General features: G+C 40.7%; 2 protein-coding genes across 2 annotated transcripts in view; one reads left to right on the top strand and one right to left on the bottom strand.

Annotated features, from left to right (window-relative positions):
• BRCA2 (BRCA2 DNA repair associated) overlaps positions 1–15,937 on the top strand; it is a 34,083-nt gene extending 18,146 nt beyond the window's left edge. The window contains exons 12-26 of the mRNA XM_041416111.1: positions 763–832; positions 1,191–1,609; positions 2,606–2,796; positions 3,368–3,555; positions 3,895–4,065; positions 4,377–4,728; positions 5,429–5,584; positions 7,593–7,737; positions 10,531–10,652; positions 11,702–11,903; positions 12,135–12,301; positions 12,390–12,525; positions 13,154–13,410; positions 13,866–14,009; positions 15,324–15,937. Of these exons, the coding sequence (XP_041272045.1) occupies positions 763–832; positions 1,191–1,609; positions 2,606–2,796; positions 3,368–3,555; positions 3,895–4,065; positions 4,377–4,728; positions 5,429–5,584; positions 7,593–7,737; positions 10,531–10,652; positions 11,702–11,903; positions 12,135–12,301; positions 12,390–12,525; positions 13,154–13,410; positions 13,866–14,009; positions 15,324–15,869 (3,266 nt within the window). The 3' untranslated portion in view covers positions 15,870–15,937. The remainder of the gene's footprint in view (positions 1–762; positions 833–1,190; positions 1,610–2,605; positions 2,797–3,367; positions 3,556–3,894; positions 4,066–4,376; positions 4,729–5,428; positions 5,585–7,592; positions 7,738–10,530; positions 10,653–11,701; positions 11,904–12,134; positions 12,302–12,389; positions 12,526–13,153; positions 13,411–13,865; positions 14,010–15,323) is intronic.
• Positions 15,938–15,953: 16 nt separating this feature from the next.
• The window catches only part of N4BP2L1 (NEDD4 binding protein 2 like 1), an 11,994-nt gene continuing 106 nt past the window's right edge, over positions 15,954–27,841 (bottom strand). The window contains 5 exon segments of the mRNA XM_041416112.1: positions 15,954–17,444; positions 19,214–19,290; positions 19,774–19,862; positions 20,614–20,738; positions 27,698–27,841. The exon segment at positions 27,698–27,841 is cut by the window's right edge and continues 31 nt beyond it. Coding sequence (XP_041272046.1) covers positions 17,219–17,444; positions 19,214–19,290; positions 19,774–19,862; positions 20,614–20,738; positions 27,698–27,841 — 661 coding nt within the window. The 3' untranslated portion in view covers positions 15,954–17,218.

Below are 27,841 nucleotides of genomic sequence, written 5' to 3'. Positions count from 1 at the left end.
TCATGTCTCTGCAGACTTGAAATCACGTGATTAATGATTTGCCTTATTGCATAGACTCTAAATATATTCCTTCTGCAAGAACCCTGAATTAATTTCCATTTCAGGAGGAATTTACCTGCTCTCTCACAAATCCTAAATCTCACAAATTCTAGTTTCAATAGGAAGAATGCATTTTAGTGATTATTCTACAGAATATATTTTATTAATTAACTTTGTGTAGATACTTACTGGCAATATAGTTACTATACAATTACTTGTCATATGAAACTTCCTCTTTGCAGCCTAAGGGCATAGCACAAATGGGTTTACATTCCAAGCAGATATGATTTAGTTACATTGATAATTCCAAGACAAGCATGTCCTTCAATAATGGAAAGAGGAATTTGTGCAAATGTACCTTTTTTTGTTGTATTGTCAAATAAAAGAATAAAAGTTGCTGAAAGAGTTCTAAATGGAGCAGTGAGCCTACCTGGAGTTAATATGACAAATATTTCCCTTTCAATATCTTGCTGGCTCACAGACACAAACTCTTGAGAGCTCAGCACTGTGAGCACTTATCCCTTAGATCTCTCCAGGAAGATGTTTAAAAAAACGTTTTTGGGGGCAGGAAAGAATAAAGCTGTTTAAATCCACTCTGAAGACCTCTATTAATTAATTATTTCTATTAATTTTCATTAATATATATAAAGCATGTGCTGTAGATTTCTATCTATCTATGTAATGTGCCATTTCAAACATTTACTTTTTCTAATTATGTTACAGGCATTTTCAAAGACAGAAGAAAATTTATGTATCATGTGCCTTTAAAACCCATAACTTGTCAGCCTTTTGGGTGAGAAATTTTAGTGTTCTTCTTTGCAACTGTCTAAAAATATACAGTAATAATTTACTACCTAACTTTGTAAAAGGCTAATCGTTTTATGACAAAATGAATATTAAGTTACCATATAACACATGCTGCTGCAGTAGACCAGTGAGATGCTAAACAAACTATACCCTATTACACTGTGTCTTTTCTCAATAGATAGAAGTTAAGTATTCTGGTTTTTTAAATATCAAAGACTGATATTTTGTCTTTTTATTGATACAGAATTGAAATTTGTATTACTAAATTAAGAATACAAAACTCCTGACAAAGATTTTTGTCATGAAGATGAAACCTGTATGCTTAAATGTTTTCATTTCTGTAGGTCAGCTAAAGAACGACAAGAAGTCAAGAATCCTACCCTTACCCTGCCAGATCAAGACTTCAGAGGATTCCAATCTAAACCTGCCATTTTTCAGCACTGTGCTCTCAGGCACTCTTCAGACAGTGCTGCAGGGGTTTCCACTCCCTGTAAGGCCTCAGCAAAAGAGAGTGAAGAAACAAGAAGTTTGTACAAATCTGGCAAAGCTGCTAAAACTTTTATTCCACCCTTCAAAACCAAGCTGACATTTGCTACACGCGAACAAGGCGGCAGCAGCAGATGTGACTCACCCATCAGCAAAAGTATGACCAAAGAGATGGAACTAAATCAGATCAGAACTGAACAAAATACTGCTGACCCTCAAGATCAGCAGCCTTGTATCCAGCATGCAGCAGACACAGACCTAGAAAATGGCAATTTAGGTATTTTCAGATTTTACTCAATTACTGTGAATACTAATTGTCAGAGTTGATTCTATAGATTCTGTAGGCTTTTTTGCATAATTTGCAGACTTTTTTAATAAAAAGAAGCTTCTTTTTAAGGCTTTTTGTATTTTGGCAGGAAAATTAGGAAATTACTACTTTCATAATATTTTATATTGCACTCCTAAAAGTGCATATCCTGCTTATCTCCAAAGTTAATTGAGAAGAAGGAAGATATTTCACACAGTGCTTAGAAACAAGATAACTTATGTTTCATTTGATATTAGATTTTTCTTATATACCTCATAGATAAAATAATCTAGGAACCTTAGATTAGCCTTGCTATACTTAATTTGCTTTTACAGAAGCTTATTTTCCTTCTGTCCTCTAATTAAAATGTAGACTTAGCCATATAAATGGTTGATTGTGTCATTTTCAAAGAGGCAGACTTAGAATGCTCAACTGTTTGACCTAAGAATGTGGGCTTATGCCTTCTAAGCTCTCCTGAATGCTCTGGTTCTTCTGATTACTTCTGTAATTTACAGTCACATAATCTGGATTTTTTTCAGAAGGACTTGTGTATATTTGAACAGGTATATGAACACTGGCAGAATTAGATCCTGCAGTAACAGGCTAAAATTTCAGGATTATGGTTTCTGTGGTCATCAACTAATTTCATTCCAGTTGGAGTTTTCTATGAAGACTGAGTTCAGTCTTCATATGAGAAAAGTATGTGGATGGAAGTTTAGTTCAGGGACTTACATGAAATTAATATGGATATGTAATTTGTTTTATATAGATATTCAAATGCCTCCAGTAAACACTGCTTTCTAAATGCATTAAACTTTTAATATTTAGACTTGCAGTTTCTAAAAATCTGCAGAGTGGCATAGAAAAAATTCTGCTCTGAATCTGCTACAGTGTGACTGTGTATCTTTATTTGATTATGCTTTTAAAAGGTTTTGATGTTTTGGGGTTGTTTCTTTTTATTTGCAGCTATGGCCAGGATGGTGACAAATCTCCGCTGTGCCAGAGATCTGCAGGAAATGAGAATTAAAAAGAAATGTAGGCAAAATATTCGTTCACAGCCAGGCACTCTTTATGTCATTAAAACATCTGCAAGCAGTAGAATCCCTCTGAAAACTGCAGTAGAAGAGAAATCTCCTAGTTTTTATTCTACAGAAGAGGTATATTGATATCTTTTTATTTTCTGTCTGGCATCTGTTTCTCAAGACTGGCAAGTAAAAACTCAGTAGCTTTTGAATAGATACATTCTTCAGTTTTTAGGTAAGTATTTACAGTAGCTGTTACACCAGTTGCTACAGTACTGAAGTAGCATATATCCAGTTTTTAAGACTATTCCAAATAATAAAGGTCATAAATCTCTAGTGTTATAATCAAACAGGAAAAAAATCCACCAATTAAAATGCAAATGAAGAGCTGGTTTAAAAGAACAGTTAAAATTTAAGCTTAGGTAAATCTACATGAAAATGCTCTTGCTTTTGGTACTGTGAAAGTACAAAACCTATTGAATTTTTTTAAACACTTTCAAAGTACACTGTGATGCTGTTCTGCTAAAACAGTTGTTGGGAATCCTCCATTCTCCATGGTTTACATATGAAATGGCAAGGTCAGACAAAAGCTGTCTCAACCTTAAAGAAATATTTAATCTGAATTTATAAGATTGGATATTTAAACTCTCTTTTGAATTCTTACTGTATTGTCATTATTTTCTCTTTTCCATTTGGTTTTTTTCAGCTATACACATATGGGGTTTCAAAACAATGTGTACAAGTTAACAGCACAAATGCAGAATCTTTCCAGTTTCTCATCAAAGACTTTTTCAGTAAGGAGTATTTGTTAGCTGGAAATGGAATGCAGCTTGCTGATGGAGGATGGCTAATACCTACAGATGAGGGAAAAGCTGGGAAAAAGGAGTTTTACAGGTACTGTTGCTTATGAACTTGGGACAGCTATGCTATTTATTAGATAGCAGTTCTCTTGTCTCCTAGAATAAATCCAACACAGTGGTGCTTTAAAGCCTCTGATTACTGGTTTTTTCCTGTGTATTTTTAGTACACCTCTGTTGCTATAAAGATATTATGGGATTGTAAATTTGCTACGTAGATTAATCTTGCTAGTGATTGATTCTCACTGACCATTAAAGAAAGCAAGTCAATTTGGAAAATTTCTAGAAATTCTTCAAAGGTGTAAATAGTCTAAGTAACAGGGAAGCTAAAATTTTGAATGGATTTCAGGTTAATTTATTAACAATTTATCTGCAGAGCCCTCTGTGACACTCCTGGTGTGGATCCCAACCTAATCACAGAGGCCTGGGTTTACAATCACTACAGATGGATTGTATGGAAATTGGCAGCCATGGAAGTGTCTTTCCCACATGAATTTGCTAACAGATGTTTGACACCAGAAATGGTCCTGTTGCAGTTGAAATATAGGTATGTGTAAAGCAATATATTGGGAGCTGTAATTTATGTTACTGTGTGCTTTCTGGTTTGTCAATATCACAAAATAAGCACGTCCACCTTGCATTCACCACTTGGCAGAATGCTTGTATTGTTAAACTTACATACAGCAGTATTAAAAACATAGTGTCTGTTACCTGCAAAAATGTAAAAAACATTTGCTTTGCTACAGTGGTGCTTAATCATGTAGATTGAGTAACCAACAGTTTTCTACAATTGTGTTTAAAGAAAAACAGTGTGATGGATTTTGTTAGCTGTAACTAAACACAAATTCTTTTTTGTAGGTATGATTTGGAAGTTGATAAAAGTAAACGATCAGCAATCAAAAAAATAACGGAAAGAGATGATGCAGCAGGTAAAACACTAGTACTGTGTATTTCTAAAATCATATCGCTGAACACAGTTGTATCTCCTAGCAGTAGCAATAAGAACATGGAAAGCAAAAAAGCAGCAGCTTTAATTGAAGTTACTGATGGCTGGTATGGGATTAGAGCTCTTCTGGATCCACCTCTCAAAGCTTTCTTAGATAGAAGAAGGCTGACTATTGGTCAGAAGATCATAGTGCATGGAGCAGAACTTGTTGGTCCTCAAAATGGATGTACACCACTGGAAGCCCCTGATTCCCTTATGTTAAAGGTAAATAAAATATTAGTTGATTGGATGTGACTGAGAGATGTGATAAATGCTCCTTATTTGAGCCACATTTTGGAAACTGAAAAAGTTATTGGGGCTTTACAAACAGCTGGAGCTTTGCTGGAGTTTAATAACCAGATTTGTAAGACGTGATACAAGGGTGTTATTCAATGCAGTTGGAAAAGAAGTTTGTAGTATAAAATGCTGCCAAGTTTTGCTATGTGTTTTGGCAGTTCCAGCTCCTTACTTTGGTTAAACACCAAGTTGCAAAGTGTTTATCCATTTTGGACAATATGGAAGTTGGAGGAAGAATTGAGGGGGTTGGGGTGGTAACCAAGTCATGAGAGAGTGAACCGGTGGGGGAGGGCCTTGGCTCATTTGAGGTTAGTTAAAGAGCTTTAACTTCAAAGAGGGTGAAGTTTCAGCATAATACTGAAATTGCTGCTCTGGTACAAAGCAATGGTTTGTCTCACAGATTCTCATTTCCCAGAGAATTTTGACTTTTCACATTTTTAGATTCTGTTGAAAATACATTCTTCAATGTGAAAGGAATTAAAATGTGAACTGCTCAGGTGCAAAAGTGATATATTCTTAGTGAGGTCAGTGTGAAAATAGCTATGTAGATATTCCTGTAAATAAAATAAGTTGGCTATAACTCTGACTTAGCAGTGACAGTTTCTCATTCACCATTTCCCTTGCTCAGATCTCAGCGAACAGCACTCGCCGTGTGCGATGGCACACAAAACTAGGATTTCATCGGGATCCCAGACCTTTCCCCGTGCCTTTGTCATCACTTTACAGTGAGGGCGGTGCAGTGGGGTGTGTTGATGTGCTTATTCAAAGAACTTACCCTATTCAGGTATGGTGTAAGTATTTTATTGATCTAACAGGGTTCTATGAGATCTCAATTCTATTAATTAATTGCTATATCATTCCTGAAATCAGACACAACATAGAAAGCTAAAATTTTTTTAAGATACCATTATGTGTAAAATAATGAACAGTGGTTCTTGCATTGTGCCTGTACTTAGTATGTCAGGACTGGAGTATCCTGCTATAAGAAGAATTTGATTTTGTGTTCAGTATCTTTTGGTTGGCTTTGCTTTGAGCTTCAAAAAGCCAGAAATAATTGAATTTCAGTTCTTTACTCTAAAAAGTACTGCACTTGTTTTATTATAAGCATATTAACAAAATGTTATGTAGTTTCTAAGCATTTGTAGGATTACTTTTTCTTACATGTAGCTGACTGTATTGTGTAAGTTCTATATTACTGAAAATCCAGTGTGTAATTATGGTGTGAAATAGATTTAAGATCTTTTAAATACCACTTGATATCCAGACATTTTAAATACGGCGGTCAGACTTCACTGCAACTACTTGGTTTTACAACAATACCAGACACAAAAACCTCCAATATTTCTGTTAATAATCAATCTTTTTAATGTAACCAGTTGAACCAGGATACAAGTTTCATATTTTACTAGCTTTCCTCAGAGCAGGTTATACTTGCCATGTGTATCTAGGATTCTTCTTTCATTGCCTTTTTTCTAAGGTATTACTTTATTGTTGGTGGATGTAGAATGAATTCTGCAAAAGGACTAGCAACATTTGGTTTGGATCATTACTTTGCTCTTTAGGTCATTACTTTAATGGAGGAAATTGAAGCACTTATTGTGTGAGCTGCCTGGTAGAAACAAACCTTTATTTAGGTCTCAGAAAAGGGATTGTAATCTGTAACTGCATCACAGTAAATGGTTTCCAGGCTGGGGAGGAAAGTGCTTCTTCTTATCTGGCTGTGTCAAGACATTGATGTACTTTTTTAAACACTGAGACCCTTGCTCAAACATACCAAAATTATAGGAAGATGGATGTCTATCTCCTTTTACCTCAAGAGTCAAGGACTGTAGGAATCACGGTAGCCTTAATTAAAGGTGTCAAACTGTGAGTAATACAGGAAATACATGGTGTGCAATTAATGAGGTAGGCAGAGCCTATTTCAACAATTCACTGCCTCATAAGTATTGGTCCTGCAACCTCTCCTTATCTTGCTTTCACTACACACTCCTGCTGCTTCTCTGTTCTAAACCTGGAGTTCACCTGCTCCTGTTACTTAGGTAACTTAATTCATTAAACTACGAAAAAGTAACTAATAATAATAATATTAAGAACACACAATGAACTGCTGTCTATTGAATTGCCAAACTGATACAGTTTGCTGAGGTCAGATATGTGCTAGAGGCAGTGCAAGGGAGAAGACAGAACTGTGCAGAAAATGCGAATGGAAGGAAAGGGATCACTTTCAGCAGCCGTGGATCTCCTTGTTTAGCTCACTGGCCTCTTCAAATCAGGCAAGCCAGTTCTGGCAGAGTTGTGGACAAGGCTCTAGTCCTGTGGAACTATCTCAGCAGAAGAGGTTTAGGAGCATCTGAAGAACTACATCATAGTTCATCATACATTCATCTAACCCAGGGTGTTAAAACAGACTGTACAGCTGATGTGGAAAGACAAATTGGTAGAATGCAGTCTGGTGTATTTTTTAGCATTGAGTTTGATGGTTTGTATCTTAATGTATCTACCAGTGAGATCCATTAATCATTTAAATTACAACATTGATCCCCACCACTTGAAGCTATGTTTTCTTCAGCTGTTAAATCATCTGGTTTTGGATACTGCTCCATTCTGCTTGTTTTTGACAAATTACCAACCAGTGCTGTGGGGTCTTGCCTTTTCTGTGTTATACTAGAAGAACTTAAGGTCTGCTGCCTGTTCATTTTTAAAGCATTTTTTGCTTAACAGTGAGTATGAAAGAGAAGCTAGATAATGTAAAAAAAAAAATTTTAAAAAGTCTGGGTTTAATTTTATTTCAGTGGATGGAAAAGACGTCAGCTGGTTCCTATGTTTTTCGTAACAGCCGAGCTGAAGAAAGGGAAGCTGCCAAGCACGCAGAGCATCAGCAAAAGAAACTGGAAGCTCTGTTTGCAAAAATCCAAGCAGAATATGAAAAGCATGAAGGTAAAACTTTCATTCTTTCAGAACATCTATAAAGAACAGGAAAACATTTTGATGTTTTCAGAAAAATCAAAAGAAATTGTCAAAAATCTTCTCTGGTGATAGAGAAGCAGAGATGGGATTTTGAGTTGTTTGTTGTTGGTTTTGTTTTGTGTTGTTTCAGGTTTTTGCTTCCTGTGTGTCAAGACCTTTTCGTAAAAAATGGTTATGTGCTTATTTGCATAACTTTGCAGCTATCTAGGAAACACCTTTTGAACATATTCATAGTCAGGCCACTAAAAAATTATCCTTGAGGTGATTCTCAGGGAAATGATACAAAATTGTACAATTCATAATTTCTTTCCCTTCAGAGATGTGACAGTTTAAGATTTCACCCAGCGGTGGGCACTGCTAGGATGTATCTCGGTAAACCTGGACACCAAGATTGAGCATCTTTCCTCATGAATAATTGCATGACTGTGCAGATACTGAGGTCAGTGGAGCTGCTCAGTGGGACAGGGACTGTGGTGACACAGGCCATGGAGAATGCTGAGTTACTGAATGCCCTTGGTTGGCAATCCCAGGCCACGGAGACCGGGGGAAATTCTGAAGTGAGGAAGACGTACCCTTGGGGGAAGAGGATCAAGAGAACACTCAGGCAAACTAGACATATCTAAGTCCATAGCTGATCATGGGATTAACTCAGAAGTGCTAAAGGAGCTGACTGGTGTCTGTGGGGCTGCTTTTGATCCTCTTTGATCATTAGTTCATTGGTAGAGGTGCCTAGAGACTGGAAGAAAGCAAATGTGTCTGCTGTATTCAGAAAAGATAGGAAGGAGCACCCAGAAAATTACAGGCCAGTCAACCTTACCCTGATCCCTGAGAAGGTGATGGGACAAATAGTCACTGGAAGCTGTTAACAGGCACAAAAGGGACAAAAATGTGATTTGGAGTATTCAGCGAAGATTCATTCAGGGGAAGTCATGTTTGACCAGCCTGACAACGTTCTGTGATTAAATCACTGGCTTGGGCAGCGGAGGTGAGAGCAGCACACTGTCTACCTGGACTTCAGAAAGGCTTTTGACACTGTGTCTCTTAGGATCCACAGAGAGAAGCTGATGGGCTGGATGAGCAGGCAGGCAGGTGGGTTGAAAACTGTCTGAACAGTAGGGCCCAGAGGGTGCTGATCAGTGGCACAGAGTCACTTTGGAGGCCAGTAACTCCTGGTGTATGCCAGGGACGAGTACTGGGTCTAGTCCTGTTTTAACAAATTCATTTATGATCTGGAGAATGGGGCAATTTACTTACAGCAGGTTTGATGCTGAAAATGAGGACAAATGATGGATACACTAGAGGATTATGCTGCCATCCAGAGGGATTTTGGCAGCTGGAGAAATGGGCTGACAAGAACCTCATGAAGTTCAACAAAGCAAGTTGCAAATCGGCACCTTGGGGAGGACCAGTGCCGTGCACCAATACATGCTGGGAGCCACCCATCTGGAAAGCAGCTTGGCAGAAAGAGCCCTGGGGGTCCTGGAGGAGAAGTTGAGGATTGTTGCCAGAAGGTCTAAGAAGGTGATCCTTCCCTTCTGTTTAGCACTGGTAAGGCCACATGTGGAATGCCATGTCCAGTTCTGGGCTTCTCACCACAAAAGAGACATGGACACACTGGAGATACTACAGCAAAGGGCCATGAATGTGTTTAAGGAATTGGAGCATCTGACATAGGAAAAGCTGAGAGAGATGGGACCACTGAGCTTGGAGAAGGCTCAGGGACATCTGATCAATGTACTTCAATACCTGAAAGGATAGTGCAGAGAAGATGGAGCTAGGCTTGTGTCACTGGTGTCCAGTGACAGGTCCAGAGCCAAATGGGCACAAACTGGAACACTTGGAAGTTCCCTCTAGACATCAGGAAACTTTTCACTATGATGGCTGACTGACAGTGTTGCCTGGAGAGGCTGTGAAATCTCCATCCTTGGTGATAATAAAAAGCTCACTGGACATGGTCTTGGTCAGCCTTCTGTAGGGTGACCCTGCTTGAGCAGGGGGTTGGACCAGATGACCTCCAGAGGTCCCTTCCACTTCAATATATTCTAATTCTGTAATGGCTGACACTGTCCACCTCTGCCAGTGATTTCTAACAGTAGTTCTAGCATGGAATTCTTAGTTCAAATCAGAGATGGCCTTGTAATTCTTAACATCACTGCTATGACACCTCATGTGTTGTTTTATGTTTGGTAAATTTGTGTACACAGGAGTCTTCTGTGCTGAAGGAATTAATTGAAATTCTGGCAGCAAAGTGTCTTACATAAGGGGAGGGTAATAGTTTAATATAAGTTAACTTGGCACTTAGCTGATGTCCTGAGGAGGCTTTGTGTGCAGACCTGTGCTGTCCCACATCTTGGTGTCTTGAAGACTTTTCTGCTGCACGAGAGGAAGAGCAAGTGATGGACATAAAGAAAATGTAGTCAAGTATCTGTGAAGGCTCTTGGCAGCCCATCAAATCTCCCACCCTCTCCTAAAGGATACTAGCCAGTGATACTAGTTACTAGCATCCTAGCCACTGATACTGGCTACCCCAAAGTTTGTATAATATTCCATCTATGTTGTATTTAAATGAATGAGGTTTTTTTCTGCTCATATTTTCTGGATATGTATATATATACACACACACACACACATCAATTCCTATACATGTGTTTTGTGGTTTTATACTGGCAAGGCCTAAGTACTATTGTGCTTCTTACATAATTATTTCTTCCTTCATTTTAAAGTGTATTGGTTGTACTCCACATAAAGGCTTTTTCTTAACAGAGAGAACCAGCAGAAGAACACCAAGATCACGGATCATCACAAGACAGCAAATCCATAATTTGCAAGATGGTGCAGAACTTTATGAAGCAATTCAGAATGCATCTGATCCTGGTTATATGGAGGTAACTGTAGATACTATTGGGTTAATTTTGGAAAGCTTTTGGAGTAAATTAAAATTTAATAACTCCTGCTGAAATTGACCATTAAATTAGTCTTTTGTTTTGCTGCCTTTTGATATTTTCTACAGTATGTTTATTGCTAAAAAAATTAATATTAAAAATTTTGGAAAAAAACTTAATGAAGGGTTGTTGTAATTGATTAATATGATTTTGGATGGCAATTTTCTCTTGTATAAAAATCCAGGATATAGCACAATTAAAAGTTAATGCTACTTTGAATTTTATTACTTTGCTTTCTCTTGCATATATGAAAACCTAATGCATCTCATCAATCTGGAGTTTCATACACATACATACTCTTGCATGCTGTTCACTGAATTGTTTGGATAATTATCTTGTCTTTGTTGTCTTCATTCTCTGTTCCAGTTAAATCACAACTTTTAATTGTTTATGCCTTTACTAATAAAGATACAGGTGATTAATCTCTGCCAGTTATTAAAAAGTTAAATACCTGTCTTGCCTTTTGCAAGTGAGGATCCTTGTCTGTCATATTTGATGAAATGGTGTCTCTGTCTCTGGAGCTGCATGTACGGAAATCTGGACCTTGAAGGCTTGGTCAGTAAAGTGATGGGTTTGATGCATTTTAGTGTAAATCACCGTGTCAGCTCAGAGACAGCAGCCTGAGGAGAAGTGCAACTCTTCCTTTATTCTTCCAGAAATTTTTCCTAATATGTCTTCATATGAAAGAGGCAAGCCTGCCCGTTAGATTAAATATTCACCTTACTTATACATTCTCAAGCAGACTTCTCACTAATTGTCAGGTAAGAACAGTGTGTAGTGTAATCTCTGCACAGACCAGAGAGTGCCAGCTGAGTTCCAGCAGTACCACTGCTGCCTCCTGTTTTAATATACCTCATTTCAAGTCCTAGTAGCGCATCAGCTGGAAATAAATTGCTTCTAACAGATGAAAAATCAAGAAAGAGGCTATCTAAAAATTTTGTGGTTTTTTGATTAATAGAAAAGATACTGAGTTCATCTTCTCTTGGTTGCAGGGTTATCTCAGTGATGACCAGTTGAAAGCCTTGAAGGCTTACAGGCAGCTGATGAATGACAAAAAACAAACTCAGATGCAGGAACAACTCAAGAAGGCTTTAGAGTCAGCAGAAAAGGAAGAAAATGGTTGTTACAAAAGGGATGTGTCTGCAGTATGGAGATTATATGTGGTAGACTACAGAAAGCAAGAAAAACATAAAGGTCAGTGCTTTAAACATTATAAATAACTTTTAACTAAATGTGGTAACTGGTCAGCATAGGTAGATTTGAACAGTTTCCCAACAGTATTTTAGCTTACATGTTCATATTTCCAGTTTGATTCTTGGTTTAAGGCTTTTGGATAGGAGGGAGTTGTAGATTTATTTTGTTTAAAAGCCTGTTTGTTTAAAAGTATTACTGAGCAGGTAACTGAGCTTACTGTGCTGTTGTCAGGAGCAGTACTGAGTATCTGGCGCCCGCTGCCCGACGTGTGTTCCTTGCTGAAGGAAGGCGCTCGCTACAGGATCTTCCAGCTGTCAGCGTCCCAGTCCAGGGGCAGGGCAGACTCCACCAACATCCACTTAACAGCCACCAAGAAAACTCAGTATCTACAGCTACCAGTAAGTGCTTTAAGTGCATAAAGGTGCATCATTAAAATGTGTCACACTCTGGAAGTATGGTAAATACTGAAGTTTTGTGTTTCATCAGGTATCACAGGAGATGCTGGTACGGATTTTCTTTCCAAGAAAGGCTCTAGAATTCACCAGTTTGTTGGATCCTTCTTTTCAGCCACCCTGTGCTGAAGTGGATTTAGTTGGAGTTGTAATTTCTGTTAGCAGAACAGGTACGTTGTGGACCACATTCATGTCCTCCCATTGAATAAGCACTGAATTCTTTATTTCAAAGTCAGAGTTATCTTGGTGTTGTACCTGCATCTCAAGCCTGTGAAAACCTCCTAATACAGGCCATCACAGCAACATGCTGGCAGATAAATCTATATTTCTGAAGAAAAACTGTCTCTGCTTATTAGCTCAGGAAGTTAGTAAGGAAGGATCTAAGCTCAAAAGCAGATTATATTTAAATATTTATATATAAGTATTTTTTCTTGAAATGATGGCCATAAGTTCTCACATCTGTGTTCAGCATCTGCAGAAAAACCATCGTGCATGTACATGAACTCCCTCTTTGGTGTACAGTGTCACAGAATGAACGGAATTCAGGCACTGGAGCTCATGGATAGGGAAAGGTAGATAATCTGGGTAAAAAGAAAAAGTTCCATAGGAGCATTGTTTTAAAGACACAGACTTTGAGTTGTTTTCTGTAATCAGTAGAATATGAAAGTATGAGGTACCTGTCACCATGCAGATGGGCTGCCCCATAGCTCTTTCAGGACGTGTGTGACTTTTTTGTAGTAGATCCAAATCACTTAAAGAGATGTAAATGTTTAATTCAGACTTTTTTCCTGCTTTTAGGTTTCACTACTGTGGTATACTTGTCTGATGAAAGCTATAATTTAGTGGCAGTAAAGATCTGGACAGATCTCAGACACTTGGCTATTGAAGATATAGTTGTCCGCTGCTCACTCATTTCTGCAAGCAACCTTCAGTGGCAGTCTGAATTCAGATCAGAAATTCCCGTGCTGTTGGCTGGAGATCTTTCTTTATTCTCAGCCAGTCCAAAGGAATGCTATCTTCAAGAGAAGGCTAATGAGCTGAGAAGTGTGATGGAGGTAAACCTGTAGAAGTGTTGTTTGATGGTTACTTTTAGTTACTGCTGTGTTACATCCTTCACCAAAAAGTCTGTTAGTACTGATAAACCTTTAAAACAAGTAATGCACATAATGCTGAATTTGAGGGAAATTTTCTGGGATATGGAGTAAGATGTTAATGCAGTTTTCCTGGGGGATTGAATTTCTTGATTTTTTTTTTTTTTATTTTCCAACTCATCCAGCATTGTCTTCAGGATGTGCCACAGAATCTCTGAGTGGCAAAAGATCTTGTACCTGTCAATAGGGAATCTGCCATGGACAGAAAGTGCAGTAATCTTCTATGTTGTTGGTTTGATATAAAATAAAATTCCAGTGGGATAATGATGAAAAAAGAAAGTCTTAAATGTAGTGTATATAGTCCTTACATAGTTTGAAAGCCAACTATTCTGCATTGCAAACTCTGTTCTCTCTTACAGAATGTGGCCTCCTTTTGCTCTGATGCAGAAAGTAAATTGATGAATTTGCTACGAAGAAATCTCTTGCTTACACCCAGTTTAACGAAAAGATGTGGCTTGGAAAGCCCCTCTCCTTCCTGCAGCCATGCAGAGGATAGAAGTTTGGTAAGCTTCTGGTAATTAATGCTGTGTTTATACAGGCAGTACATGCAGTAAGGATTTAAGCAAGTGTTATACCTGTGGTGAATGGTCTCACTTCTGTGTCCATTTCATCCAATCTTCTCAGGGCAATGCAAGCTGATTAGAAGCTTTCTCTGTGTGTGTGGGTTTAGGATTATTTTCCAGAGGAGCCATGAGATAGATTATACTTCCTCCAAACACTATATGAAAACTTCCCCTTGTGGCCTGTGTTTCCACAACGTACTTTAAGTATTTTGAATTTGACATGAGTAAAATGAATCATCTTTCTTTATAGATGATTTAGTGCTTCTTTGGTCCACTGTGAAGATTATCCAATGTGAATGTCACAGAAGGGAAAAATCTCGATCTGTACATTTTTATTTCAAGGCATTCAGCAGTTCCAGCCTTTGTTGAGAGAATTTAGTTCCTGGACTTTTTATAGATAGTGTTTACTATTTCTAGGATTTATAAGGGATGTATTTTAGCAGTCCTGACAAAAATTGATTTAAATAGTACTCAAGTTTCCCATGAAAGCTGCTGGTGGTGAGTTGCTTCTGACACAGAATACTGAGCACAGTCAGAGCAAAAATTTTTCCTGCCATGAGTTGCAAGGGAGGTGGAAACACCCTGGTGTGATATCAGTTCCTGGGGACTAAGTTTAAGCTTGTAAGGCATCCTTTTCTATTTCAAAGGGAGGGCTAATGTTTAATTCTGAAGGTTTAGTTTATATATTTTATAGACTAAGTAGTTAAAACTTGTATAGTTTATTAAATACATTAATAATCTTTTAAAAATGAGACATTAAGTGTATTCTCAGGCCTGTGCTTGAAAGATTTGCTATGCAGCATCTTGTGTGAATTGTTATCCTCAAATTTTTTGGTCTATCCTGGTTCTATCCTGGCTTTTCATCAATTTTTTTTTCTCTGTTTTACTTATTTAACCAACCATGTGTGGAGAACATAACCAAGGCAGTAGAAGAATTCTGAGTGCTTTGATTTCTTACCATAGAAAAATTCCCATACCTTTTGCTTTGCTCTTGGAAACAAAATGTAAATGTACAGGTGAACAGTGACTTACCAGTCATCAGCACTTGAAGCACTTGAAATATCAAGTCAGGAGATACCTGACTAAATCACCATCAGGAGATACCAAACTAAACTTAAACGGGATATGAATGATGATACAGTATTTTTATATTGGTGAGGGGGGGGAGGGTTTCCCCCATTTTTTGGAAGTCATTGAGGAAGCTCACAAAACAGAACATTCTATTCAACCCAAATCTTCTTTTTTTTTATCCAGATCTCTTCTAGAATTGAAATGAAGCATCCAAGCCCTTTGTCAACTAGCACACCAAATATGGAACTTGTCACACCAGGGTCAGCAAAAACACCTTCACCTGCTACAGCTAATGAAAACCATCTCAAAACCAGCAAAAAGAGAAAAGCTATGGACTTCCTCAGTTGCATACCTGCCCCTCCACCACTGACACCAATATGTTCAGTAATTTCTCCGTCTGTTAAAAGAGCATTTCAGCCTCCACGAAGTTTGCGTTTACAGCACAGCAAGTCACCTCAGGGGACAGATCAGAATATTGGCCTTGTCACCCCTTGCAGAAAAGTGAGAGGAACTGTCCATCTTCCTGAGAATGACCTGGTTGCTGATGAAGAACTGGCAATGATTAATACACAAGCACTCATGAATAATTTACCAGAAGAAAAGAAGATGGATTACGTAAATGAAAACAGCAATGCAACAGCTACTACTTTATCTGATGATCTTTCATCCAGAAATAGTTCCAGGTCTGCTGGAGAAGCAAATAACTCATCAAAAGCAGTTCTGAAGTAGTTGAGGCTCTTCAGCAGAGCCCAAAGGAACCTGAAGACTCAGTACCACCCCACAGAATGCTACAAAGACCAAAATCCCGAAAATGCTGCTAATGCATGTGTACAGTATTGTATATATTTCAAATTCAAATTATTTTTACACTTTGTACATTAAAACTTGATTGTATTTAATAAAGTTCTATTACAAAAACAGACTCATTAAATAACACTTCATTTGCAAAACAGTTTGAAGTTTAGTATGTAAACACTTCTCACAAAGATGTATTGTACAATAACATCAGTGTGGCTGAGGGTTTGATGACATTTTGTAAGCCATTGATTCTGTGTTCTTGCATTACAGCAGGATCTTTGTTTCAGTCTCAAGCCATCAGTTTTGTTACCCTCTGCAACATTAGAATGGTTGTTTGGCTGTCCAAAGTGGCACAGGGCATAGTAAAGAGTTCTTATTTTCACCAAACAGAACACTTTAATTCTGAGATGTTGCTCTGCTATTCTGGTGCACTTCTTGCACATTTCTCCTCAGAATTTCCATATAGCATTAGGGAGGTTTAAAGAAGAGCTATGATTATTTGATTCACAGCAAAATGCCACACAGAGTTATTTATATTAAATAGCTCCTTCAGCTGTTCAGAGCTGCTCCTGTAGCCCTGTTCCCACTTAGGAGTTAACACACACAAGCCTAACACTAATGCTTCATTTTAGGAGCCTCTCCATCTTGGCAAGATGAGTAGCTAAGTTTGCTCTGTTGAAGTGTTTTGCTTGCAGGCTGGAGAAGCTCTTTGTGTGTGAGGTAAGACCAGCATGAATCCAGTCAATGGAGAGAGGGAACAGCATCAGATCTTGCTACAAGCTGTTGAGCTACTTTTGCCATCATTCACTTTGCCTCTGAAAGCTACAATAATGCTGTAGGCAAGGTAGTAGGTACAATAAGTTTATACAGTCAGATATAAAGCATTAAAATGGCAAGAAATGCCAATTGTGTGGGGAAAGAATTGGCCACAATGGCCTTAAGACAGAAATAAGTTAGGAATGTTTATCGCTAGTGTCAGACTGTCATGCAGAAAAAAATATCCTAAATGTGGCGTGTGGTAGAGCCCAGTGCATTTCACATATGCCTGGATGGATTTTCACGGAGGAAGAGGGATGAGACAGAGTACAGTTTGTACTGCTCTTACAGTGAGCACATAGATCTGTGAGATCACGGTCCAATGCCATTTAAAGATTTGTAAGAAATGAAAGTAATTTAGAAATGTAGTAGAAAAACACAAGAATAAAAAAAAGTTTAGAAAAAAAATGTAAAACTAGAGACTCTTGTACCCTGATAATTAAAACACCAAGGAATGCACATCTTCAGTTAAATGTCATATCCGTGCGTGCCATGCCAGGTCTCCTCCTTGGGAAGGCAGAAGGGTGGGTGGGATGGGGACCCGTCCCATGAGCTGCACTTGCTCCACTGCAGCTTCCCTCATCCCTGCTTGGTTTTTCAGACCGGAGCACACTGTGGAAGGTAACATTGTGCTCATATTGTTCTTTCATCCGTTGTATCTTTTCCCGAGGGACGTGGTGAATATTTCTTCTGTAGAGTCAAAAGTAACAGAAAACACAAGTATTTAGCTGCCTGCGTATGAGGGTTATCTTCAGTCAGCCCTGACAGGTTCAGCATAATGGTTCAGGTCTCCACTGATCCCTTTCTGGCCTTTTTTTACAAATTACTGTTCACTTCTACCTACTTCTTAGGAATATTATTGTGACTGCTGAAAAATGTAACACCATTATTTTTGGGAAGCAGAGAGGACATAGAAAGTTGACAAATGTCCAAAATAAGAGTTGTGTAGAAGACCTGTGTGGTATTTTATACAAGTGTTGCTGCGTTTTCGCACTAGCAGACTGGCCTCAGTGAGCTTTTGTACAGCTCCAGCCAAGGGCTGCAGCCAGCCCAGACACTGACGCAGCAGCGAGGACAGAGGTCTCAAACTGCCGTGCTTTGAGAGCAAGTAGGGAGACATCGCACGTGATGCGGCTCAGGCTCCAGGGTAGACTCGTAAATGACAAGTTTGAGAGGGAGGGGAACACAATGCTCAGACATGCAGGGCTTTCTGCATAGAGTAGCCAGAGTAGCACCAGCCATGATCCCTCCACAACTTAGTGGGAATTGTCTTCCCAAAGACCACCAGGTATTTCTGTTTGTGAGTTTGAAAACCCTGAGGATCCTTGGCTTTGCCCTTTAGTGCCATTAAGGTGCAGCTTGTGCCCCAGAGAGTGTATGTGAATTATCTTTACAATGCCGCTGTGAAAAGTCAATGTGTGTCAAATTTGCAATAAAACAAATTGCAAGTTACTGAGTAGCTCTGCCTACAGCGAATGATCAGATTGTGCCCCTGCAGTGCTCCCCTACCAATGGCTGGTGCTGCTGAGGCAGAGCTGGTTGACAGCTCAGGCTGGTGGTGTCCTCACCTGTCCCCAGGCCTGAGCCATCATCTGCCATGTCCTGCTTCCCCCTGCAGCCATGAGCACTCTGGGCCTGGGCTCTTTGCCATTTGTGTCCATAACACACAGACAGGAGCAGCATTAATTTTTGACTAGAGCTCCTGGCTGGTAGAAAACAAATCCTTCCATTGCAATGAAGTGCCCATGCCTTGTTTTCTTGCACTAAGTTAGCATATGTTACCTTCTGGATTTGGTAGCTGGGAGAGCACTGCTCCCTGTAACCCACTTCACATCAGGCTGGCTGAAGGCTAGGAAGTCAGCCTGCACTAAATTTTTCAGTGACTACAGCCATTAACCCTGCAGTCACTGGTCAATATAACATTCTTAGAGCCACATTCAGCTGCCTCTATATCCTACCACACTGTGCAGAGTGTTTATATCCCTTTTGTGTGTGTGTGTTAAGATCTTTACAAAGATCCTCTAGAACCCTGTTTCTTATCCACACTTGATGCACCATCCCTCCATGCTGCAGCAGGACAGCAGCTGTTATGGTTAGATTCTTAAGGACAGAAGTCTGAACCTTGGCTGCAGTGCTTAGAATTTGAGTTTGCGCCCAAACAAAAGAACTGCTGCTCAAAATACAGAATGAAAATCAGGGCTCCTGCCCCATCAAGCTTGCAGCACAAAAACATGCTTCAGGGCTTGTTGCCTTTTCTACTGCCTGTCTCACTTCAGGCTCTTTCAGGGCTGAATTCACTCCAGACCAGGTAATCAGTAATGGAAATTTTCCACAACAATCCTTCTGTTGTCATTTACCAGGCTACATTCTTCCTTATATGAAGAGGAAAAAGGCTGACCTAAGAGCATGTCAACAAAATGAGAGAAGCTGTCTGTTCCAGCAAAGAGAAAACTATGTACCTTGTCAGTTCTTGAACATTGAACTTCCAGGGTGTATCCGGTTCTTGGAATGTAACTTCATATCTATTTTCACGTGCCTAAAGGACACAAAGATGACATTACGAAACTGCACTAAAAGAATTGCCACCTCTGCCAGAACTCCTGACAAGAGACACCAATGTGTCTTCAAAGACTCTGTATGGTGTGTTTTTCACAAGTCATGAACTACAATTATAAATCATGCCTTGATATGTTTGTCAACAAACAGTTTGGGAACTGTTCAATTCATGTCACTACTGGGGAAGGGTTTGATGCCCTCATCACCAGGAAGTAGCAGGTTCAAAGGCCATTAATCTTTTCAAGTGGTTTTGCCTTCATTGAGTTACGAAGCTGACCAGCTAAATAACCACACTGGCATCTCTGCCCCTACTTCATCACAATACCCAGCCTTAACTATAATTAGAGAACTCCAGGAAAACTGAAGTAAATATTTTCAGCTATGTAAAGAACCTTTTCAGTCAGATCAACCTGTAAATGTCATAGCTAGGCATATAAAAGCAATAAATCAGAGCTTTCCCTACCATCATCACATACGGCTTCATTTCCCAAGCATGGATGTTGGTGTTGTCAATAATAACCGGGCTTTTCCCATTCTTCATTGCTTTGCGTGCTGCAATGTAACACATGAAGTAAAGCTAAAATATATTAAATAACAGAGCCAGGCCTTACTAGCCCTACAGTGTTCTTTCTTTGCCCACTGCTGCCATGCTTGGTTCACCACCAGACCTGGGTTTGCAGCTACCGCCCAAATGGGAGCCAAGGCCAGTGCCCAGCAGCTCTCCTGGAAGAGGTGGTACAGCCTCTGGCTGATCTGAAGCTCTTATAGAACTTACAAGAGCCAAAAATTACTGCCATTTGCAGGAGATCCCTGTTAAATAATCTCGAAGTATGTTTGCCATCACTACAAATTCCTTCAGAGCACAGCCATAAAAGCATGGTGCATGGAGTAAAGACCTGGGTTGTTAAATTCTCAAACTTAAACTCAGCCTGCAAGTTTTCTTCCTGTCTGTCATTACATTCTCACCCCCTTCCAGGTCAGGACACCTAAGAAGTTAGAGGAGAAGGCTGCAGTGCCTATACTGCAGGGAGCAGCTGCTGGGCTGATGTCTGAAGGGTATCAATATTCAGCAGTGCCTCCTCTAAAATAACATTAACCAACCTCCAAAATGTTTTCATTTACAAATTTCCCTTTTATAAGTCAGAAGAAATCAAATCAGAAGTGGTAAATGTAATTTTTAGCCAACGCCCCATGAACTACAGTGTATGACACCACCTTGAGGTATTTTATTCTGGGGGCTAAGTTTAAAGAGAGCCTGAAATGCAAAACGATTTTGCACAGCCTCTGGATTGAGTTCAGTCACCTCTTTTCTGATTCCACTTGTGTGCATCCTCTAGGAAGTCAGGCTCAAACATGTAGACACCATTTTCAATAAAGAAGTCATCAGTACTAAGGACTACAGCACCAGGGTTGTCACGTTTCAGCTGTCTGCAAGGAAAAAAAATGAAAGGATTAGCACCTGGTAACACCCTTTAACAGAGACCATTAAATCACGAGGTATTTGAGTGCTCTGCAAATACACACAGTGCTTCATTTGAAAAATCCCAATTTAAAGGATCTGGAAGTACTACAATCAGTAGATGGACACGTAGGAAGAAAGGAATGGAGCTTGAAGGCGTGGCCTTGATTTCTTTAATTCAGCAGAGAAATCTACACTGGACTACCAACATCTGAGTCTTTAATCTTGTTCATATATTCAGCTCTCCTTCTGAGTTACCTGAGAAAGCAGGACTGTAAAGAGAAGGAAATAACAAACAAACAAAAAAAAAACAACAGTGGTCCAAACCTGCTTATCCAGGCATGGAAGTTGGTGTCAGAAGACAATTTGACAATGGGAATTTTGCTACAGAAATTTCTGAAGATAACAAGGAGGAAGGATTTGTTATTTAGCAAAGATGGTCCAGAGAACCATGAATTTGGTTTGAGGGTTTTTTGGCTGTCAAGCAGGCAGCACTTATTTAGAATTTTAATTTGCAAACAAATATCTGAATGATAAGTCAATATTTTGTGTTAATTTATATAATTTTACGGTTCTTATCACTTGTCCCTGTTCCACTTAAACCTCCTTTTGTTGACCTGAGTAATTTTTATATCTTCAGCTTTTAAACAAATTTTATAGAGAAATCTAAGTTTACAAAAAATATTTTACAGATAAATTTGCAGATCCATAAAGCAGACTGCTGTGGTGAGCGGCACTGGGCAATCGCACTTCCCTTCACGCGGGTGTGTGTCCCCCAGCAGTGCTCCTGCAGGCCTGGGATGCCATGGGGAGCAAATGTGTGTCCTGCTGGACACTGACCAGCTGCCTCACAGGCAGCCACTGGCCCTTCAAGGTGGAAGGAAGTGCTGCCTTGTGTGGAGGTTTAAATATGAAGCATCCCTCTGCCAGCCCTTAGAGACCACAAAAACCAAACAAACAAACAAAAAAATCCCCAACAAAAACAACAAAACCCCAACCCTTAATGGATGATTCTGTTCCCATTTGTGTATAATCCAAATTTTTTTGTGTTCATACACAGAATTGTCCTTTTTGTTTTTCAATCAGAGAAGAGTTGGGAGAGGAGAGAGTCTCTGCAAGAAGTCAGGCAGAGCCCATGGCATCATCCCTTTATTTTCTGTCTCCCTAAGGCCTGGAATGTCTTGGGAAAAGAAACAAAGGTCAGTCAAGAAACCCTGTGTCTCTCATGAATGCTGCTGCCCTGCTGTCTCACACCACACATGGTCTCCAGTCCCTGTGAATCATTTCTGCTTTCCTAACAAAACACTTCTCCCTCCATCCCCACAAGTTGCAAAATAACCATTTCTCAGTGTCTTATCTACATGGGCAAGAGCAAGGGAAAAGTTGTCTCCAGGTTATCAGTAGCAGAACAGGCACACAGGCAGAAAAACCTTAATTCTGTCACCGAGCTCTGTTCCAACCATTTATTTACCAGCTGTACCCTAATCTGCCTGCAAGCAGCAGCTCTTCACTAGGCCTGCAGGGTGCATTTAGCTGAATAAAGGTCAGCTTCTGACTTTGCTCTGTCTCCACTGTAACTTCTACCATCTGCTGATTAATTGATATTATTTTGTGGTGGGGTCCACCCCAGCCAGCAGTGACTCAGTGCTGATGGAGCCAGGACTGGGCTGTACCCCCTGTAATGCATCATTCCAGCACCCACCTGTCCTTGTCTTTTAGCCCAAAAGGATGTTTTAGTCACAAAATTACTGCTGGGAAAACTGATTTAAGAAAAATCACGTTTTAAACTTAGCAAACAGTAAAGTTTTGTTGCTTTAATTTGGGCCTCAGGTAAAAAATTCTTATTATGAAAAGCACAGCAGCGTTTAATGCTTATCTGGTTACTGCTGTGGATAACCTCATATATTCAGGTCTGCCTATGATTCAGCACCTCACCTTTCCCACTGCTTTACTCATTGCAATTTCTTCTCTAAAAAATTGACTGCTAAAATATGTGTTTTCCCTTTAGCTACTAATAGTCACATAAAATGTGCACATTAATAAAAGATCTCAAGGCTAATTTTTTTTTCTTGCTCGGTGTTTCTTTTTAAAATGTTCTTAATCGGTGCAAATTTTAAAATCCATTTTCTTAGCACATACCTTACTGAATTTTCAGCCCTGAGAGCTTTGATATTAACCCTTAAGCAATCTAAACTGTAGGTGAATATCTGTAAGCTCACTCTGTGGTCCTCACATCAATAATTAAAGTAGATAAAACTTGTATTTCAGAGGAAAAATAGGGGACAAAATGGGCTGAGAGCTATGAATTACAGTAACATTTTCTATATTCATACCAAATGAGCTCCTGCTAACAGCAATGTAAGAAAACATGAAGTGGAACAAAGATGGTTTACCTTCTGTTTATTTTGCTGGTTTTAACTTTTAGCTTTCCAAAACAACCAAACTGTTGCTGAAGTTGACAGCTGTTTTCTGTAATCCCTCCCATATTGCCCACAAAGCTGACAAAACTCATATTTCTTCTCTCCCTTATCATTCCAGAGGGAACCAAGAACCCTTTCATGTGTTCCTTACTAAATGAGCCTTCCACAATCTTCACAGGACCTCAGGTTAGTTTAGAAGAAAGGTCCTGCATGACCACATCATGCTCTTAATCACTAGAAGCAATCAAAATGCCTGTATTTTAGAAAAATACAAAAGGGCTTGTGACCATGGTTATTTATGAATAAATCTTGAACTGCCCTGTAAAAAGAAAACTACCCACTGCTGATGGATCAGTAAGTGTAAAGTTTACTAAGTAGGAAAAGAAAAATGCAATCTCTTTGCAAGATCAAAGGACACATAGGAGCGATGTCTGCATTTTTTAAAGAAGCCACTGAACTGGAAGCACTGCATTGTGACAGGCAGCATCTGTGAAAGGTTCAGTATTAACTTGTTTTGGACACATAATTGTCTACAGGTCTTCATCTTGCAGTGGATACGGTACCTCCTTCACCTTGCAGAGGGGTGTGGAGAAAAGGGTTTAAGGAGGTTTCTTTTAAGCAGAAGAAACATCCCTCATTCTCTTCTTACTTTCTTATCCTCTGTAGTTTCTGAAACAGCAGCAAACATTTCTTTAGGAAAGGGTAGAGCACAATGCATTTTGTGTCCAAGGTTTTCATACTTTTCCATCAGAAAACTTGAAAATAAATTAATTTCTGATAGCAGATTGGAATAAACATTTTCAGTGCTCAGAAGGCCGCAGAATGGAATATCAGAGACCAGAACATGTATGTACTGGCATCACACGCAACCACTTCCTCTGGCCACTTTTCCAAAGGTTAAGTGTCCTGTAGCATTTCAAAGGTGTTTAAAAGCCTTTTGTTCCAGCAGGAAAGCAGGACTGTGAGATCTGGAGCATGTGCCCAACGCTTGCCACTGTCTATTGCGTTTGAACAGCTCCCGGTGCCTTGAGGGTTTTGCCTGGCCGAGCTGCCAGGTGCTGCTGGCAGAGCACAGCCGTGCCCTTGTGTCTCACCCCCGGGGATTCAACCACAGCTCTGTTTCCTAAAGCACCATGCTGGTGTCCTATTTGATCAAGGCACTCAGGAGACTCACCTGAAGTGGTTTCACGAAAATGTTTACAGTGCAATGCTGCGTGGAGGCAGGAGCTGCAAGAGCTGAAGTCCATGAACCCGCCAGAGCTGCAGTGCTGCAGCGGGGTTGGGTGCTGGGAACGCTGGGAACAGCTGGCCCAGGACTGGATGTGCTGGGATAAACCGGGCAACAGCAGAGAGAACTGGAGAAGACACAGATTGTACGAAGCAGTGATGCCTCAGTGCCAGTGCATTTTTCCCCTCCTGTTCTGAAAGATTACTCGCTCTGTGCTTCACAAGGGAGTACAAGAACAAGCTACAAATCAACAGCTGTGGCTGAAAATTTACAAGTTTGATCATGCCCAGCCTATAGAGCTTGAGTTAAACTGTTGGATAAAGGGTTAGGTGTAAGCTGAGCTGTGCAGCACAGCAATGTGCTGCTGAAGAGGGAAATGCAGACACTGTGCAATGAAGAGATTCTGGGGAAGCAGGTATCAACTTGAATGTGGCTCACTTAAATTCTGGAGGCATTTTCGGAAGTACAGCTGCCACTGCACCTCAGATAACCTTTTTCTTAGCAGTTGCCTCAGTGTAATCACAAACCTGCACTGTGAAGTCAAGGAAAACGTGTTCAGGAACATGTCCAGCACGCCTGAAGGAGGCTGATGGAGATGTGACTCCCAACTGCCCCTTCACACTTCCGTGACATTTGGTGAATGGTTAAAGGCAGGTAGCTGGGGCCACCTAAAATACTTGGCTCAGGGAAGCTCATCCTTAACAGTGAAGCTGCTGGAAAGGTGTGAAGCTTGGTGGTGAGCAGACCAACTCCTCATCCTGGCTTGGCTACTCAATATATCATGTGGATCCTCCCTGTCTTTACCAGAAACCAAAAACCAGATCCAAACTGGTCCATGCCAGTGTAGGGCTGCTCTGAGCTGGGAGCAACCAGGAGGAGGAAATAAATTTAACAAAAGTGCCATAACTAAAGCTTACAAAGCTGTATCCAAACTCTGCTGAGTGACATTGAAAGGTCAGGGAAATAAGCCATGGATCCAAGGTTGTTCCTAGGACTGTGTGATGAATAGAAAAGGGGCCTTTTGACTGGAGTTATCACTGAGTTGCTGCATCACCAGTGATAGCATTCATGGTTTGTGACTCATGAGCACACTAAAGATGCAGAGTTTGTGACAGAAACACAGAAATACTGGCTGATCTGCCGAAATAATTAATGTAGATATGTGTGAAAGTACCTGAAGAAAGAACAGAGCAAAGGCTCAAACAATGGTACCCACTGACAGCCAAGATCCTTAACATCAATAAAACTGGGACAGGTCCTGTTTACAGCCCCCAAGGCCAGCACTCAGCTGAGGCCCAGCACTGGTGACCTGCACAGGAAAACCTGTGCTCTGAGAGCAGGAGGATAGCCAGCAGGTCACACCAGCCTCTCCACACCTGCTTCCTTCCCCTTGTTCCAGAGGGGCAGATGATGAAGACACCCAATATGGGAAAATTAATATAATGGGGGAAAAAACCCACCTAAGATTCACAAAGCACCAAGCAAGTAGAATTCACAGGCAAAAAAAAAAATGGCATTATAGGAGCTGTTGGCTGGAGATGGCACAGGAGACCTGGCCAAAACCTACCCTGTCACCACCAACTGAGAGCAACCCAGCAGAGAAAATGAGGATGGAACACCTTACAGACCTCGTCTGCTCTGATTTTGGGCAGACCACCTGTGCACATTCATCTTGATGCCTACAAGTATTAAGTTGTGATATTGTGAGTGGATAAAATCTGAGAAAATAAACTTGAATTTATAAAATGAGCTTACAGAGTACTTTTGCAAATAAACAACCACCTTCCTCCTCCAGTGGGATCTTGCACTGAGATCTGTTGCAGACATTTTTTGCAAACTTTCCCTTGTGCAGCACATAGCATTTACCAATACTAAAAGGTATGCAGTGTGAGAACAGCAAAAGAATTCTCTTGGTACAGTCCTTCACAAGCTGGACAGGGTTAAAGGAGAGGTACTAAATGCTGCCTTTTGATCTGTGTGTTGCTGAACAGCTAAACACAATGATGCAATTAAGAGGGGCTATAAACAGTAAGATACTCAAACCTCCATCTCAGAGGACTACTACAACAATACCTGCAACTCATTTTGTAAATATGCCATTAACAGTTAACCTTGTGTTTTGACCTAAAAAGTACAGGTAAGTACAGTTACTTGCACTGCCTGAGAATATGCCCCCAAACCTATATGTTCTTACTGTGCCATGAGAAGACCCAAATTCCCCCGAAGGAGCAGGCCTACCCTTACAGGGCCTCTTAAGGGAGATGTGTGTTTCTTGGGCGTGAGCAAAACATGGCATTTGGCAATTCATAAAGAACTTTGCCAAAGTGCAGTGAGGCAGAAGGCCCAGTGGGACAGGAAGTGTTGCACTGAGAAAAGGAAACTGTAGATGAACCCTGTGTATCACACAGCTTCGTGCTGCCACCTCTCACAGCAGAGCCCTTCTGTGGCAGCCCATGATCCCAGCACGGGTTCCTCAGCCCAGCAGAGTAAGAAGACAGGGAACGTTCCTCTTTCGATAGAGAGTGGGTGGCACTGGAAGCTGTGTGATACCAGACTCTTGAGATTTTGTGACACCAAACTACGGCTCCCATGGTCACACCGACCGTGGTGCTACTTCCCAGCACTACCCACTGTGTTTTTCTATCTATTTACAATCAGCCTTTGAGTGACTGGAGCATGGAGTGGTCTCCTCTACTCATTTTATACACTGCTAAAGCTCTCACCAGGAGTGCAGGACAAAAGCAGAAGTCAGAGTTGCCAATTTTCAGCCAGAGAGAGGAAGTTTTTTTACCATGTTACAGATTAAACACAAAAAAAAAAAAAAAAAACCCAAATCAACAAAAAACCCCAATCCAACCAAGCCAAACCAATCAACCAAAAAATAAAATTTAAAAAAGAAAAAGGAAAGACACCACCAATTTGGCGCCTTTGAGAAAAGGAACAAGTACCGCCCTGGTCGGGGTGATCAGTCCATCCCAGCAGAAGCATCGCTGCAGGTACCGCTCGCTTGGAACTGGAGCTCGCACAGTCCCACGGGCAGGACACCCACACACGGCCACAGGTGCCGGGGACAGCGCAGCCTGGAGTGTGCCTGGAGCCGGGGGCCTCCGGGCGGCTGCGATCAGCCAAGGCTCCCTCGGGGCTCCCGCTCCCCCCGACCCCAGCCCTGCCCCGGCGGGTCTGCAGCGAGTGCCGGGCGGGCACATGGGCTCCCGAAGCACTGCCCCGCTTGTCCCGGCCGCTGCTCCTGCCCCGGAGCCCGGGTCCGGGACACGCTTACCTGGCCAGGGTGCTCTTGCCGGCGCCCGGCAGCCCCCGCAGCAGCACCAGCCGCCCGCCGCCCCGCGGGGGCCCCAGGCTCAGCCCCCCCAGAGCCTGCAGCAGCCGCTCCTCCACGGCCGCGGGGCCGGGCCCGCCGGGGCGC

The sequence above is a fragment of the Onychostruthus taczanowskii genome, unplaced genomic scaffold (genome assembly GCF_017590055.1).
Source record: "Onychostruthus taczanowskii isolate IOZ18803 unplaced genomic scaffold, ASM1759005v1 scaffold50, whole genome shotgun sequence".
Lineage (NCBI taxonomy): Eukaryota > Metazoa > Chordata > Aves > Passeriformes > Passeridae > Onychostruthus > Onychostruthus taczanowskii.
This window is presented reverse-complemented; position numbering and strand designations above follow the sequence as displayed.